The sequence below is a fragment of the Scophthalmus maximus genome, chromosome 17 (genome assembly GCF_022379125.1).
Source record: "Scophthalmus maximus strain ysfricsl-2021 chromosome 17, ASM2237912v1, whole genome shotgun sequence".
In the NCBI taxonomy this organism is placed as follows: domain Eukaryota; kingdom Metazoa; phylum Chordata; class Actinopteri; order Pleuronectiformes; family Scophthalmidae; genus Scophthalmus; species Scophthalmus maximus.
Window position 1 is genome coordinate 9713633 of NC_061531.1, and position 16943 is coordinate 9730575.

A 16943-nucleotide genomic window follows, 5' to 3' on the forward strand; every position below is an offset into this window, starting at 1 on the left:
TCAGTCTACACAATACACAGGCAATACAAACGTATTTAAGTAATATGTTGCATCTAGGAACGTATTAATACTTTTACACACTGCGACAATCGCATAATTTGAGCTTTTGAGAGCGATTGGTCATTGTGTGATTTTTTTTTTCCACCCCTAAATTTCCGACAGCACCTGAAGGCACCATCACAACAGCTGAGCTGTTCACCAGATCAAAATCACGTGATGACGTCACATCAAACAAACGACGTAAGAATATTTACAATGACAGAGCGACGTCCAGATATTGTGCACACAGTCTTATTGAAATACTTACAATTTTTACGATATTGTGATAAAAACATTAACCACAAGAGTTACATAGAGTAACAATTGTTTCAATGTGGTGATTATTAATTTCGAATCAAAATAATACTATTTAAATAGTTCAGCTAAAGATTTGGTGTTTTCATCTCTGTTGTCTATTTGATGGTCTCATCAATTTTACTGTAAGGTTTCGGCAGGAAACACAACCCACACTGCAAATGGTGGTCTAACCATGATTTCATATATGCCAGAAGCAGAAGTAGCAATGCTAAAAATGTTTATTTATTCAACTCCAACTTGATGGTTTTCTTTCTCTGTATCTTTGAAAGACCAATGAACATGAATGAGCCAACACAATATAAGTCTTTACTTATCCAATGTCCGTAAATTATCAGTAAACAAACACATGGACTGTGGTTTGGCGAATTGGCTATAGTTAACATGGATATTAGATGATAGCATTTCTGTGTTAACGTGCCACTGTGAATAAGTATGGCCTCACAGACCTGCTAGTATGTGGTAATCTCCCAATTTTGTTTATCCTCTTCTGAGCATAGACTGTATATAAACAGCTTCTGAGTCAAAAAGTAAACCTTTTAACATTCCTCTAAATATTACAGAATACATGCCCTTAAACTCAAAGTGAGTAACTTATTTTCATGTTGGATACTTCAGCATTACCTTATACATTATTACTGCATGAAACTGTCAAATGATGTGGCATTTGTACAATACTGCTATAGACTGAACACAGGAGTCACTCTGATGGTTATGTTTAGTCTGGCAAAAAGGACCTTTTATTTTTCACAGCGTTACGCCAAAAGTTAAAAACTATAAAACCATAACAAAAATCTAACGTTTTTTCAGTCAGGACCACTATAGTCAAAATTATTTGATTTCAATATTCGCAATTATATTTGGCAGTATGGCTCTGTGCTGGGACCTCACTGCCCTTCCACATGAATTTGTAGAGAGCCCGAGGTAGGGAGAGCACATCCCCCTACCCTTCGATGAGCTTTCATGGAATGTGAGGCTAAGAGAGTAGCAGCAGCTAAAGACCCCAGCACAGATCAGGGCAGGTATCAATGACAACACGTGACATTGATTAGGTCAGATACAGCATGAAAAGGAGGCGGCTTGCGAAATTTGCTAGAAGTGAAAGCAGGCAAAGTAGGCAGGCTTAAGTCAGGATAGTCTCATAATCGCTTATATAAGTAGACAACTTTGTGGCAGGAGGAACAGCGGTGCTCCACATCTTTGCAGGAATCAATGCAGAACGGGATACAGCAGCAAAGAAAACACCTGGGTGAATAAAACAAGGAGAGTTACGACTTCACAGTTTTATTCCTAAAGTAATAAAAACAGGGTCTCTTGGGAGAGGTATGGAGAAATTGAGTGTTTGAGCACAATTATAGTTTCAGATGTTTAGTTCAAGAAGGCTCTATTTCTATCAAACGAATGAAAAAAATTGCCGTGCAGCAAGTTTCTATCCAAAACATTGTTTTTACCCAAAGATGGCGAGGCCACCGCAAATGGCCCAGGTCATCAGGCCTGTTTTGTGCTCCGCGTTGGTGATCCCAGTCTGATGGCAGTGGGGACACACCGTTTGTCCTGGGACGTCCTGTAGCGAAGGTGTCACTACCACGTGAGCGACTGAGGATGAGAAATGAACAACACACAAAATTTTGAATCTGTCTTCACATTTACACACTAGTACACTTGAAGGTAGTGCAGCGTCCCTTTTCAGGACCCGTCTCTTACTGCTGTATATGATCACTGATTACTGGAAGCTACTAAGAACTAACTACACACTGCACACATTGTAGAAGGCTTTTTGTTTTTTGTCTTGTTTTCAACACGCGGTTTTGTGATATGTGTTACTGTTGTGGTCTCCTCTTTTGTTACTGCACACTACCCACTGCACTGACTCAATAAGACCAGCAGAGGCTGCACAATAGCTGTAAAAGTGCACTTTCCATCAGCCTTTCTATGATCACTGTATTGTGAAGACACTAGACGATGAGACAGCTGGACCGTCCATAGTATTTTATGCTGTGTGATTCCGATCGGAATAGTGTTCAAGTAAAACACCTGTGATAGGAAGGTGTTTACTCATCTTTTACAAAGAGGAACAATCGAAATGCGAGTATACAAAAAAAAACTGAACCATCTCTTTTTGCTGAGGACAGAGGCTACAAATGGGATGTTCTTCATATCAGTTTGTTTGGAAGCCAAGGACTACAACCTTTGACTTTGCCTCACTAGTCTATTTGCTCACAGATGTGAGTTCACAGATGTGTGCATTCACTGTGTTGATGAACAGAATGTATATGTAGATATGCGTGTGGGTGCGCATGTTTTGGGAATTGGTAAGACATGTGCGTGCAACTCTATTGGGTTTTACGTGACACAGTGTTGTCTTAGATCTAATCCATCTCCTCACCTATGGTAGGTGCAGCCGGGACAGGAGCAAAAGGAGCACATTGTGGACGACAGCCACGGTTTACATAAACAGGAAGGGAAGGTACAGAACAGATATTGCCACAAATCACCTACCAAACCATAAGGGCATGTTCATTTTAACTAAAGCAAAAACTTCAAACACAGACCTGCTTGATATGCACCAGACGGTGCGGCAGGTGAGAAGCAAGGCTGAGGGTACACTTCTGGCGGAGGTACTGCATAACCGTAGTTCACAGGAGGTCCAGGGTACGGCGGAGCCAATTCATTTGGTGGGTATCCTTTTTCCATCTTCAGATGTCCTGGCTGGATGAGAGGAAATATGAACATTCATTCTTAAATTGTTCCACTGGTTTTACAAGTTAACAAGTATAAACCTAACAGCAATGTATTGGATTCAATTCAAACTTTACGGTCACATGTACAGGAAACAGTCCATCACACAGCTCAATAAAATTCTTAATCTGTGAAACCTACCAACAACATTGGACATCAGAAAATATGTTTGACACAATAGGTTGTTAATGGGTTTAAAGAAATGATAAACTCTGCATTTTTTGCTTGCATATTCATTTTGATTTCCAAAATCAAATGTATTACTGCCCCACAAATACATAAAGTACGTTAGCACTCCATGCATTCATTTTTATCACATAATAACAGCTATGTGGAAAATGCTGTGAAACCCAACTGGAGCCAAACAACCGGGGGGCCAATGTTGCATATGTATTCACATTGAAACTTGGTTTCATAGATGTTTTTATCTTAGAACACACTCACAGAAAGTGGGTTTGCAGTAACACATCACTCACATTTCAAGTAAGCAGAACCAGTTCCCAGATTCACTTCTGTAGAAGAACTTAATTCACATTTCAAGGGGATGTGAACTCTCTAACCACATTGCTCTTGTCCTTTTTCTAATCCACAAAATTGTGAACATTCATTTGCTACAGACATTTCATGTGGAAAAAACCTTGGTGGAAGAATTAGAGGGAGAAGAATTCAGGTCATTAAGTTAATACTGAATGCTGTAAAAATGTTCCTTTGTAAATGAAAGTGTTGCACTCATTAAAATCAAAAGACAAAGTCAAAAGTAGAAGTATTAAATGTATGAAAAGGGTTCTAGTGGAAATCATACCATTATATGCATTATTTGATTAATATTGATTAAGCAGCGTTTTAATTGCTGAGATGAGGTTCATTTCAAATGAGGACCCAAAACAATGTAGGTGGTTAAATACCTCTAAAATATAGTGATGTATAAGTGGCATGAAATGGAAATAAGTAAATACCACATCTACCTTTACCTTAAACAGCTGCAATTTATCATATTGTCATTTGCCAAGTGGGAGAGGTATGGCTCAATAGGCCCCTGTCTAGAGCACTTTGCTCTCCTACCCAGTACCCGCCCAGATCCTGTTTCAATGTTGAACCCAACATTTATTAGTACAACCATGTTGGACTTAGTTTGGTCTAAATCAACATTAGTGGATGGCTGCTTCCTTAATCTGCATTTTGATAAAATAGAAGAGAAGCTAGAAGTATGTATTGTGCTCAGTCTGTTGCTCACAGTGAATAGGCCCAGTCTCTACAATCCTCCCTGTGTCTCGACATAAATCAGTCCTAAATCAATTAGAACCTCATGAGCCACATGCGTTTTCTTTCACCTTAGCATTTATTACACTTGTGCCCCACCCTGCTTTGCTAGGATGGTGCGGCTGGATAAGGCATGAAACGCCATGGCTTGAATACTTAAATAAAAATGCTTTCGACATTTAAAAGCATATATTTAGACAATCCCCCACAGTGGTTCAACATTAGGCACACTTCGACATTCCTACCTTACACAAACTCATAATTGACAACTTTAACGCAACAGCAACAGGTCACCATTACATAACTGCAAATGTGTGCAATAAGAGTTACCCACCTGTGACCTTTCATCAACAAAAAGGTCTTTCCTAGAGCTGCCTGGTCCTGAGCAGGGAGACGGACGGTAAAACCAAGAGATTACCGGCAGAAGAAAGATATTGCGGACAGTACAGGGTACAATTTGAGCACGATGCTACAGAAATTGTAAAACACGACCAAGCTATACAACCGTGTGATGCCTCCTCCCCTTTTTTTCCCCTCCCACCTTCTACACAACTGGGCGGGCCAGAGGAAAATTTATAAAATGAATCGCAAATGTTTTTGTTGTTGAAATGTTGTTCAAATAATGGCCAGTATTGGAAAAAAGAGGAATAAAGCCAGAGCTCAGTGGGAGAGGGATGTGGGTTTGCCAAGAACAAAAGCTCCTTTGTTGACCAACCATGACTCCTCCTAACAATGATCAGCCAGAGTTTCGGTCAGCGATCCTGGAGAAATCACTGTCAAGAACTCAAATTACTCTGACTCAAGTTTTACAACAGCATATTAACCAATAGCTGCCATAATATCTGTTCATATTTGTGACCATGCCTATATCCCTGGCATTTCCTGTTGTCTAAGCTTCTCTCAGTTTGTCACTTACTGTAAGTGTCTTGCCCAAGGAGACGTCGGCATGCTTACGAAGGGGAGCGGGGATTGTACCAACGACCTTCCGATTTTTGCTCCAATAGAAGAACAAAAAAAATAGATGCTATATTCTGTTTACATCTTTCAGTCACTTTGCGCGACATCCCATGTTTGATGCTATTGGCTGTAGATGATGCCTGCTGAAAATCGAAAATCAAATGCGAGGTTCCAGACCCATTGGGAGCAAATGCCTGGCAGTGCCAGGCAAACTGAAGTTGAATTGTTTGTTTTACACACTTCAAGTAAATGTGTGAAAGGTTCGATTTTGTTGGTTTTTCCCATTAGCATGAAGGTGGTTGAAACGCCTTACTCTGCATATTCAGATCCTTCAAAACAGCATGAATCAATTTACAGGAAAAAGGTATCAAGCAGAAGTAGTAGAAGAAAATCAGAAGACTTTGTAGTGGATGGTTCTGTTTGGGGTTCTTGAATCAAGTCTCTCATTGTACCGTGATTTTTCTTTCAATGAACCACACCGCACTCTCACACCACTTAACTGTTTATAATACCTTTTTTTAACAATTGTAACTGCAGCACAGCCATTCATTTTTCTCCCACACACTGAGTGAGCGTGAAAGATCCACCTCAAACACATGACTTTGACACATGAAGGCCTGATGACTGTGAGGAAATGCTGAGGATACCGAGAGGTCACAGGACTATCACAAGAACATTGCCTATCACATCTGGAATGCACCGCACAACAGCCGCACTCATGACACACGCAGGAAGGTGCTGTTCTGAGCACAAATCCAGAGAAAACAGTTGTCTATAGGTCTATAACTTTTCATATGCGGCCACAAAAGGTCAGAATAATTCCAAAATTATGATGTTTGACACTATTTAGTTAGTTCACATTTCGTGTCAATGGAAAACGTTCAACGTGTATAATGTTTTCAATTTCTATCAGTGCATCAATGACCATGGAAATATTTTAACAAAAATTTGAAATGCTTAAGCACATTTTCATCAACAGTGTTCAATCTATAACGTTTGAAAATGAATGAAATGTTCACTGCAGACCTTTTTATCACCATTGATCTAGCTGTCGTAATTCAGTGTTGCAATGTAGCGTGGGATTATTACTCAAGGTTTAATGAGTTACAATTACTGTGCCGCCGTCTTTATTGATGTACTTTTATCGACGACTGTGAAGCACGTACAAGGGAACACTTTATACACTACAGTGGAAAGTAGTGACCTACATCAACAGGCATGGGCAAGTCCAGTCTGACTCTCTGAAAGTTAGTGTTGAATTAGTTAAGGAAAATTGTGAAATACACGAACAGGACACAAAGAAGAAACTAGACCAAACTTTCATAAAACAATAACTGTGACTAAATGCCTACACAATATTAATGAGGAAAAAGAGAATTTAAAAATGTAACATCTCACTACAATGGGAAAATTGCTAATGAGGGAAAATGGGTGTTAAGCCTGAATGAAAAGTTTTAATTTCAGTCAGCTATGCTGGCTAAACCTTTGATATGACCTGAAGATAAGTTTGGGGAACAGAGGTTGAGAATTCCCATCACATTTCTATAAAGGTACCTGCAGTGGAGATCTGGAAATGGCAACTGTAGTTTACACAATGGACTCCATCATGATAGAAGTGAAATGCTACTGTTGATGATGAATTCATCTGTGTCATTTACAGTGTGTCCCTATATGTTGACGTTGCAGCTACTCGGTCTTTGGGTGAGGCCAGGTAGCTGCTGAGGAGAAGGTGCTGAATTTTCTCTTCTTTGGTGTTGGAAAGCGACAAGAAAGTGGGTCTGGGATCTGACAGAAAACAGAGTTGATAATTGTGACGGAATTTTTATTCACGTAATATTTGGGCAGCGCTTCCACACTCTTGAGCCCTTCAAGTTCATTGTCTGTCACTGGAACAGCTGTGGAATCCATCTGGTCCAATTCCCAATGGCAGTTGGCCCAACAACCAAGGTCTTAAATGTATCATGGACCGAGACTGTAGTCTAAGATTGCCTTCCCATGAGATTCCTTCTACAGCGTGACTTGGTTCCTGATATAATCTCCACACATGGGTGTAGTGGTCCATGACTTTAGTCAGGGTTTAAAAAGACATGCAAGAAGGTCAACCTTCATAATCTGGTGGCATTACACAGTGTTAACTTGTAGTACTCACCGGTGCATCAAAACTCAATAAATGCTTCAGCTGAAGACATATATGGATCTCCTAATTTTTTTTCCCCCGCAGCTCCAACATTTCCATCACAGTAAAGTAAAAAGTAAAAAATCATGTCAGACAGACGGATATCCTCCCAAGGGAACATCAAATAGATATAATTATAGACATTAATAAGATTTACAAAAAAAAACAATAAGGTCATGATGTCAAATTGTGTGTTTGATCAAATCATCAGAGTCTCTTTTTTCTGTTTTCAATCAAGATGAGTAAATTGAGCTAGACGTTTTAAAGTGCTGCTTTAAAAGCTAAAATCCTTTTCTGTGAAATTAAAGGATTTTTTTTTTTGCTATTCTGATGGAAAAAAACAAAAGCATTGCATGTTGTCAATATATCAGAGATTGGAGGAAATCAACATTAATGCAGACCCGCTGTTGGAGGGTTTTAATACCCGTCTCCACTCCCTGCTAATTGATTGATTGCACTAAATGTAGCGGACCCTCCCTGCAATCACACAAATGGAGTGGAAGTGGGTAGGGAGAGAGTGGAGGGGGTGTTTTGAGCATGGGCCAATATCTATCATCTTGCCACTGCATTCCGCTCCTGGCTGAGAGGAGGCGAGACTGGGTTTCTAAGTGACTTCACCAGAGCAAATCATGCAAAGTGCAAGTCCGAGAAAGCCTTAAGTGCTGCCACAGAAATATGACACGTACCCCTCCACTACATGCATGAAAATACAAGACATCAAGCTACTAACTAGATTCACCACTGGACAAAACAGTAAGAACTCGTAACCTCAGCAGCCTTTGTTTTGTTTTTATTGGCATATTTATTGGTTTATATCGTTTTCCTTCCTTATAGATTACCACTGTTCCACTGTTTGCTAAATAGAACTCCCTCATTAGTAGCATGTCTTATCACACATATCATATCACTACATATTAGCAAGTACATTCAGTAAGTATAGATTAAGTGATAAGTGCATTTCATATTATATGAATCGCTATTAAAATGATGAAGAGCACGTAACATGACTAATAAGCTGCTGCTCCTTAAAGTACTGAGTTTTCTGCCCCTTTCACAGTCAGGATGGTGTCATAGGCGTTTGTATATGTAGACAACATTCTGGCAGGAGGGGCAGCGGTGCTCCACATCTTTGCAGGAATCGACGCAGAACGGGATACAGCAGCAAAAACAACACCTGCAGGAATAAAACAAAGGGAGTCACGACTTCACAGTGTTATTCCTAAAGTAATGCCTCAAAAAAAAAAGGATCTCTTGGTAGAGGTGTGGAGCAATTGAGAGTTCAATAGCACGTTTAGGTCGATAGAGTACTGTAATTTTCAACCAATCGACAAAACAAAACTTGACGCGCAGCAACATGTCTTTACCCAAAGATGGTGAGACCGCCGCAAATGGCCCAGGTCATCAGGCCTGTTTTGTACTCCGTGTTGGTGGTCACAGTCTGATGGCAGTGGGGACACACCGCTTGTCCCGGGATGCCCTGTAGTGCAGGTGTCACTACCACGTGAGCGACTGAGGATGAGAAATGGACAAAGCATAGAATGAAGACTTTGTCTCCATACTTACACTTCTACGAGCTTAAAATGAGAGCAGCGTCCCCCTTCGGGACCGTTCTCTCTGCCGTGTACATGCTCACAGATAACTAGAAGCTAGTTTGCATGAAGAGGGATAAATACTGACCTCTGGGGGAATCGTGCGGACACATTCATTATCCTTTTACCACTTATCCTTTCTTCACAGCACACGTCATAGTAGGAAAATCCCGTGTTACTAATAACACTAACAATCGCACTGATTGGTTCAAGTGTCTCATCGAGACTTGACCACGTGACAGTGAGCTGGCATGCAAAATAACATGAACCCTGAAAGGGAAGCACCTTAATGGAAGTCAGCCTTTGGTCATTTTATTATGTACTTGCCAACTGTGACGTGTGAAAACATTGCGAAAGCACTGACTGTACAGATGCAAATCAGGGGTAGAAGACACATGACATAAGGACGGGTTGTTCACATTTTTAGGTACAAAAAAAATGTTCAAAAATTTTCTTTGGAGCTTATTTTGTATTATGTGTCTCTTCCTGTTGTGGTCACTTTCGTTGTGACTGCACACTGTCGACTGCATTGACTCCTCCAAAGACCAACAGAGTCTGCAGAACAACTGAAATTTGATAAGGGGATAGCCGTCTGGTTTTTAATGAGTGCTGTCTTTTTCCATCAGCCATTTCAATGCTGACTGTATTGTGCAGACACTGAGTCATCCAGCTTGGCCATCCATAGTGTTTTATGCTGGATTCAAATCAGAATAATGTTTATTTCACTCACGTGGAAAAGGGTAGTGGGCAGGGATTCTGGCTCATCTGTCGCAAGAAAAACTCAAAATGTGACTTGGAGGACTTCACATTTTCTCTGACTGTTCACCCATATGGTAAAAACAGGAAAATAAAGTTCACAACAGATAATTACATAAGTGACGTACCTACGCAAAATAAACAATATGGCCTTTGCATAAAAAACATAAATATATACTATATGTCAATACATAGCATAACTATACATAACCGTGGTACAGTAGTGGTAATCTTTTTTGTCTTTTCCTGAACTTTGATAGAATATTGTATGTAATGTGTATATTGGTTGCTAAGAGACTACAAACATATGCCCTCGTTAAAACGATGTCTAAAGAGCAACAGCATCTCCTCAGTGAGCTCTGACACAGACCTCCCTGGAGTCCAGCAGGTGGAGGTGCGGCAGGTGAGAAGCCAGGCTGAGGGTACATTTCTGGCGGAGGTACACCACCGTAGTTCATTGGAGGTCCCGGGTACGGTGGAGCTGTTTCAATTGGTCCTTTTTGCATCTTCAGATTTCCTGACTGGTCAAACACATGAACACATGTATCAATTTCCATCACATAGAAATAGCTATGTTGTAAAGGAAGTGAAAGTACATGTATACAAACTGATGCCAACTAGACAAAGAAGAAGTTAACAGTAAGACATGACATGCATTAAGCAGAACCAGCTCCCAGATTATCTTTTGTCGTGGAACATAATTCACATTTTTGGGGATGTAAACTCTCTAACCACATATCTCATGTCCTCTTTCTAATCAGCACAACTGTGGGCATTCATTAGCTACAGACAATTTGTGTGAGGTGAGGGGGGGTGGAAAAAATTATTTCACTCTTGTTTTCAATACTGTGAAACTTTTCAAAAGTGTTCCATTAAAAAAAAAGCAAAAGCCACTTGAGTATTAGATGAAACATCATTAAAATATAAAAAAATATATACATAAAAAAAAGAAATGTAATAAAAAATGGTTCTAGTGGGATTTATAACCTAATGTTCGATTATCATTGCTGTAAACGTTATTTCATCTGGTGACGATGAGGTTAAATTTGAATGAGGTGTCAAATAAATGTAGGTTTTTAAATGACTCGAAATATGGCACGAAATAGAAAGAAGTAAGTAAACTACAACTACCTTTCCCTTCAATTTGTTCTATTACTACAGTACAGTAACTCTTGCTCAATTCGGATGTTGGTCGTGAACTGCAGCAATTTATCATATGTCATTGCCTAAGTGGGAGGGGTATGGAGCAATAGCGCCCCTTTTGTAAGCACTTTGCACTGATAGTGCTGTACCCGCCCAGCTCCTCTTTCTAGTATGAAACCAATATGTATTAGTCCAACCATGTCAGACTTAGTTGTATTTAATGCTTTTTGATAATATAGAAGAACATTCTGCTCAGTCTGTTGCTCACAGTGAAAAGACCCACTCAGTGTCTGCAAATCTCCCTGTGTCTCTTCATAAATCCATCCTAAATCAATTAGAGCAACATGAGCCACATGCATTTCCAGTCACCAGTGCCACGCCCTGCTTTGTGAGGACGGGGTGCCTGGATCAGTCATAAAATGCCATAAATATTGAAATGAAAACGGTTGACATTAAAAAATATACATATTTAAACGGCATCGGTCCCAGAGTGGTGGAATATATCAGCTAAATTAATTGTATAAATATTCCGACCTTACACAAGCTGATAATTGACAACTTTAACACAATAGCAACAGGTCATCATTACATGTGTACAATAAGATTTACCCACCTGTGATTTTTCATCAAATAAAAGGTCTCTCCTAGAGCTGCCTGGTCCTGAGCGGTGCAGGGAGATGGACGGTAAAACCAAGAGAGTATCGGCAGAAGAAAGAGATTGAGGACAGCACAGGGTACAATTGGAGCACGATTGCTGACGTGATTGTTAAACTAAAAACAGAACAGACAATCTAAAATTTTTCTCTATATGACCAAGCTCGGATGCCTCTTCCCTCATTCTCCTCCCACTCGACTCGACTGGGTGGGTCAGAGGAAAATTAAGTGCATCGGATCACAGTGCTCGTTGAAAAGTGATTCGAGTGAAGACCCGTGGTGGAACATAAGAAGACAGAACTCAACAAAAGGGGGGGAAGATGTGGGTTTTTCAAAAACAAAATGTTCCTTGATCACATCACATGATTCCTCCTGACACAGTCAGTTGGTTTGGTCAGAAAAATCCCTCTAAAGGACTCTACACTACAGTACATGCATGAAGTACAAAAGTATTGCTAAATACTGTGACTCAAAGTTGTCTCTTTACAACAGAATATTGACCAGCCGTTTGTCTCCCTCAAGCCATGTGAGATGTGTGAGGCCCCACATACAGTCCAGCTGTCACAGGTTAAGAGTGTGGAAGATTCATTAGAACGTAGTGAAATGGTGGCATGTGTCATCAGCAGTGGTGTCATTGGGTCATCTGGTCTCCGACCGCCTTGGAAGCATGTCCTGTAGGATGCTGTTACTTCATAACCCATTCTGTGATGTTTTTAAAGATTTATACACTCTCAGTAAACACGAATCAGCTGTCACTTTTTTTGTGCACTTGACATTTGCTAATGGGATTTCCAACCCTTCCAGACACATTGACAAATACAAACCGTCTGGCTGTGCCAGGCTGACGGAGAGGGATGTATAATGACACAGGTTGCATTGTTTGTTATACACGTTACAAGTATATTGTGAGCACAAGTGTAAAAGTACAAAGCCTCAATTTTTTACTAAATGTAGTCATTGTTTTCCATTAGTAGGAAGCTAATTAAAACGCAGCATAGTGCACGAAACAGAACATTTAATTTTAAACAGACGTGTTGCGATAAAAGCAGAACTCTATATAAATTGAAACAAGCAGATTACACAATGTAGGGAATAGTTCTCACCGAGCAGCATCGAGAGCTTATTGCTTCTCAGTTTTCATTTCAAATCTCGGGTGTAGGGGCAGACGTTGGAAGGTATTGTTTTGACTTCAAATCCAGAGGATTTAATTTTCTCTTTTTCATACATGGCCACAAGAGGTCAGAAGAATTCCAGCATTATAGTGTTTGACACTATCTTACTCCCCCTTAAACACAAAGAGCAAAAACTTATAGGGTCACAGTTTTATGAGATTCTGCACATTCAACATGTGTTTGTTTTTTCAGAGCTGTGAATTATGACTTTATTGTGATGAAACATATTATTGGTGGTTTTGACATCAGATTTCTTACAAACCTTTACAAAATTCATCATTTCATCAATTGAACATGGCCCACAACACCACCCAGTGTTTCAAACCATCTCAACCGTTTAGGACCTCTCTACATCACGAGATTCATATTAAAGTTAACGCCCTTTAATAAAATGTGGGTGGGTTAATAATCAGACTGGGGAGATAATCACCAGCTCAGTTCATCGTACTCCAGTTTAATTTACTATTTTCAGACAAAGGTAGAAAAACAATCAAACATCAAAACCATCAATAAAATAGTCATCAGACTCACCACAGCGGTATCATCGGAGGTATGATACACGCAACTTTTAACTGGATGCATGCAAATTGCAATTCCTGCAAATTGTGCAGGACAGGAAGGAGAAGACTTTTGTTTAGGTGATATTAGGAAATCTGTGTAATCCATCTGATTGAATTTCCAAGGGCAGTTGGCACAACGATAAAGGTCGTAAAGATATCATGGACCGAGACTCTGGTCTGAGATTGTCATCCCCTGAGATGCCTTCCACAACGTGACATAGGTGACCGCAATTCATTGCTCAGGATTTGGTACCTGATAGAATCTCTGCACATGTATAGGTGGTGTGGCCCACGAAGAATATCTTCTTCATTTGGACATGTAGTAAGTGTGACTTTAAATAGGCCTGCAAGAAGGTCAACCTTCAGAATCAAGTGGCCTTACAAGGTGTTAACCGCTCACGTGTGAGCTGTTTGGATTCCTCTCTTATGTGACAAGAGGTGTTTCTATTAGCTGCAGGAAAAAACAGGGGAAAACAACTCTTCTGGAGAGCTCAGCCGTTGACTCTTCCTTCCACTGTACTGGGAATGAGGGGACAGGGTCCAGTTATCCTGATGCAGTTTCAGCCCACTGATTACAGTAGTTCTCTAAAAGTAGTAAAAAATCTTATTATGGGGGCCCTTGGTTGCTTGAGGCTGGGCAAATGTCGACTTGGATAACGGTCAAGTCTCTAGTTCCTCATTCAATAAAGGGATGGATCAAACCTCGGATATATACGAAAAATGTTGTGTGCTCAAGCACAAAGTTTAGTCCAGCCATGCTTTATTTGAGGTAATACTGTATATGTCATACAGTACAGGACCAACATAGCCAAGACACATACTGTACATGCATTAATTCATTTATCAAAAAAATAAAAGCCTTTTTAAAGTCATGCTCTCTTTCTCCAGTTTTATTGTCTGTCTTAATTTCATATTTTTCACACAAGCCAATTACTCTCTATTCCATTTACTTCACATTTTGCACTTTGCAAATAAAGTTTACAGTTGGCCCTTACCCTGATGCCTTAAAATCCAAGACCTAAATACTGAGTTTTGTTACCTTGTCTCACACCTGTATTATTCAGTGAAGGACAAAAAATTCCTTCCATTCCCTTCTTTCACTTTCTTCTTCACACTGCATTACTGAAGCCGAACTCCTCTCAACCCCTTTGTTACACATTTACAAGCTTTAACTGTTGATGAGTGGGTGAGCCGCTACGTAAGCAAACATAGGTGACTAACAGGGTGAATTGACAGTCCTGAGTCCTGTGTCAAAAGGCGAGTTCCTATTATACACGTCTGTTGTACGTATCGCAGTTTTTATTATTAACCAAGGCTCGTCAGAATGAGAATCGGTTTTATTGCCAGGGCAACTGATAAGTGCACGGAAGCAAAGTGCAAACAACTGCATCCCTCCGCAAACTTTCCATACAACTCAAATGTTCATTTTTTTATATGGTTGCTGGTCAATTGAGGAAGAAGGTCTGATAAGGCGGTGTCAAGGGAGCGGCCAAAGCCTTTAGAGCCACCTAACTCTCTGTGTCCGTCACAACCAGGAAGAACTCACAAGATGAGGAGCTAGCAAGGAGGAGTTATTGAAAAAAAAAACAAGGAAAATATTAAATCAGCGAGGACACGCAAGTGAAGAGGTGAGGGATTAATGAAAAATCCAGCACCACAGTAAACTGACACAGAGGATTACAGTCACCATGGACTTCACAAGACTGACGGCGCCCGTGGGCATTGTGCGGATATTCCAGGTGATCCTCACCTGTATCTCCTTCAGCCTGGTGGCGTCCGAGGGCCACAGCACCAACTCCCTCTGGACGTGGTGCATGTTCACCTGGTGCTTCTGCTTCTGTGTCACCCTCCTCATACTCCTCCTGGAATTCACCACTCTCAGCGCAAAGGTGCCCATCTCCTGGGACGACTTCACTACCGCTTTTGCCATGTTGGCCACCTTAATGGTGTGTGTCATTTTTCGCCTTTGTTATTTGTCTTTCTCTTTGGATATAGGTTTGTGGGGAAGTGCAAGCCTCGATTATGCAGAAGAAATTTGATTTACAGTTAGCCAAATTAAAATATATTGTATTCTTTATGTTATTATAGTCAGTGAGCTTTGATAAACAGTACCGAAGGAACAATGGTAGTTGTTATTAAAAATGCTGGTTATTTGTCTACAGTGCTTGAAATTTTAAGAGCAAAGAGTTTTCTGTAGAATGTTTTTCACACCCATTCAATTGGATGAATGAAATTGAGCAAGAAAATCTATTTTTCACCATTGACATTTCAATTTCATTTGGAACAACTTATTGACAAATTATCACGATTAAACAACTTCACAAATAGTTTTAAAATAGGCATGTGGGACTTGCTTGTAGCCACAGCTGTTACAGACACACCTCCCGAAAACACATGATGATAATCCCATTTGACTGATTTTGATATTCGGAAATTATAAAAATGCATATTGTCTATTTATTGGTGCCAGAAGGTTAACACTACATGGTTTTCAAATGTGGCCATCGTCCACAATGAATTTGTCAGCACAGCTCAAGAAATAAGTAAAATTAAGTTTTCGACAAATCTTTAAGGAAGGATTCATTTCTGTTTAGTTCACTGATTAATTCTTAATCAATTGTGATGTTTCTCTCAGGTGCTGGCTGCGTCCATCATCTTTCCCGTCATCTGCTATTGCAGTGGTAAGCAGATCGGTGCCACTGTCACATCCGGCCTGGCATCCATCTTGTATGCCATCGAGGTCGTGCTGACCCGGGCCAAACCTGGTGAGATCAGTGGATTTCTGTCCACAGTCCCAGGCCTCCTCAAGGTTCTGGAGGCCTTCGTGGCCTGCATCATCTTCGTCTGCTTGGACTACACCGCGTTCACTAGGTTTCCAGGACTCCAGTGGTGCGTCGCTGTCTACTCCATCTGCTTCATTTTCGCCCTCCTTGTCATCATATTTACCATCTTCTGCCTTTTGTCCCTCTTCCCTGCACCATTTGACAAACTTCTGACAGTCTGCAATGTGTTGGCGGTGTTGATGTACATCACAGCTGTGGTCATCTGGCCGTTGTACAGCTTCCAGAACAATGCCAGACCCAGCTACTGCTCGAAAGTTAAGACGTGCCCATGGAATAATTTAGTTGTTGTCTCATTCATGACCTGCGTCAACCTTGTTGCTTATATTGTGGACACAGTTTATTCATTTAGACTGGTGTTCTTCTCCAGTAGAACATAGGTTGCAAATACAAACCGTAATCTCAAACACTGAAGCAGCTTATTTTTATGAGATATTTTTCTTATTTCAGGTTCGTTTTCATAATGAATCCACATGCCAACAGGAGGGTGACTGAAAAGGAAACAATGACTCACTCTAGTTTGTAACTTCGGGGAGATATGATCCTAATCTCTTTTCTTCCACAGTCATTTTTATTTTATCCCTGTAGATTTGATAATTTTACAGCATTGATATCACAGAGTCAGTCTCAGTGGCAAACTTGTTTGGTCCGTGCTCTTGTCGATTTCATCGTGTGAAATTTGAATAAAATGTACGAGTGAAGTTATTGTGTTTCGCTTTCACCGCCAAGGAAAACGAGATTAG

The 16943-nt window shown here is 40.3% G+C and overlaps 2 protein-coding genes across 2 annotated transcripts; one reads left to right on the forward strand and one right to left on the reverse strand.

Moving 5' to 3' along the window:
* Window positions 1–1060: 1060 nt before the first annotated feature.
* LOC118288325 lies at window positions 1061–11863 on the reverse strand. Its single transcript, XM_035614307.2, has 9 exons — window positions 11588–11863; window positions 10202–10352; window positions 8851–8995; window positions 8582–8660; window positions 4688–4822; window positions 2907–3063; window positions 2741–2755; window positions 1806–1950; window positions 1061–1599 (listed from the first exon to the last, which is right to left on the reverse strand). Exons 2-9 carry the CDS (start codon window positions 10335–10337, stop codon window positions 1494–1496), a joined length of 918 nt encoding a protein of 305 aa, XP_035470200.2. The 5' UTR covers window positions 10338–10352; window positions 11588–11863; the 3' UTR covers window positions 1061–1493.
* A 2986-nt stretch (window positions 11864–14849) lies between these two features.
* LOC118289221 (myeloid-associated differentiation marker homolog) lies at window positions 14850–16901 on the forward strand. The gene is made up of 2 exons (XM_035616030.2): window positions 14850–15306; window positions 15996–16901. The coding sequence occupies exons 1-2, from the start codon at window positions 15049–15051 to the stop codon at window positions 16578–16580; spliced, it is 843 nt and encodes a 280-aa protein (XP_035471923.2). The 5' UTR covers window positions 14850–15048; the 3' UTR covers window positions 16581–16901.
* The last annotated feature ends 42 nt before the right edge of the window (window positions 16902–16943 follow it).

Bases quoted from the DNA above. Each gene is read 5' to 3' on its own strand.
- LOC118289221 (XM_035616030.2), top strand. From the start codon at position 15,049: ATGGACTTCACAAGACTGACGGCGCCCGTGGGCATTGTGCGGATATTC. The intron at 15,307-15,995 runs GTGTGTGTCATT...TGTTTCTCTCAG, and splicing joins CCATGTTGGCCACCTTAATG to GTGCTGGCTGCGTCCATCAT.
- LOC118288325 (XM_035614307.2), bottom strand. From the start codon at position 10,337: ATGCAAAAAGGACCAATTGAAACAGCTCCACCGTACCCGGGACCTCCA. The intron at 8,996-10,201 runs GTCTGTGTCAGA...TCTCATCCTCAG, and splicing joins ACCTGCTGGACTCCAGGGAG to TCGCTCACGTGGTAGTGACA. The intron at 4,823-8,581 runs GTTGTCTACATA...CAATTTCTGTAG, and splicing joins GCTGCCCCTCCTGCCAGAAT to CATCGTGCTCAAATTGTACC.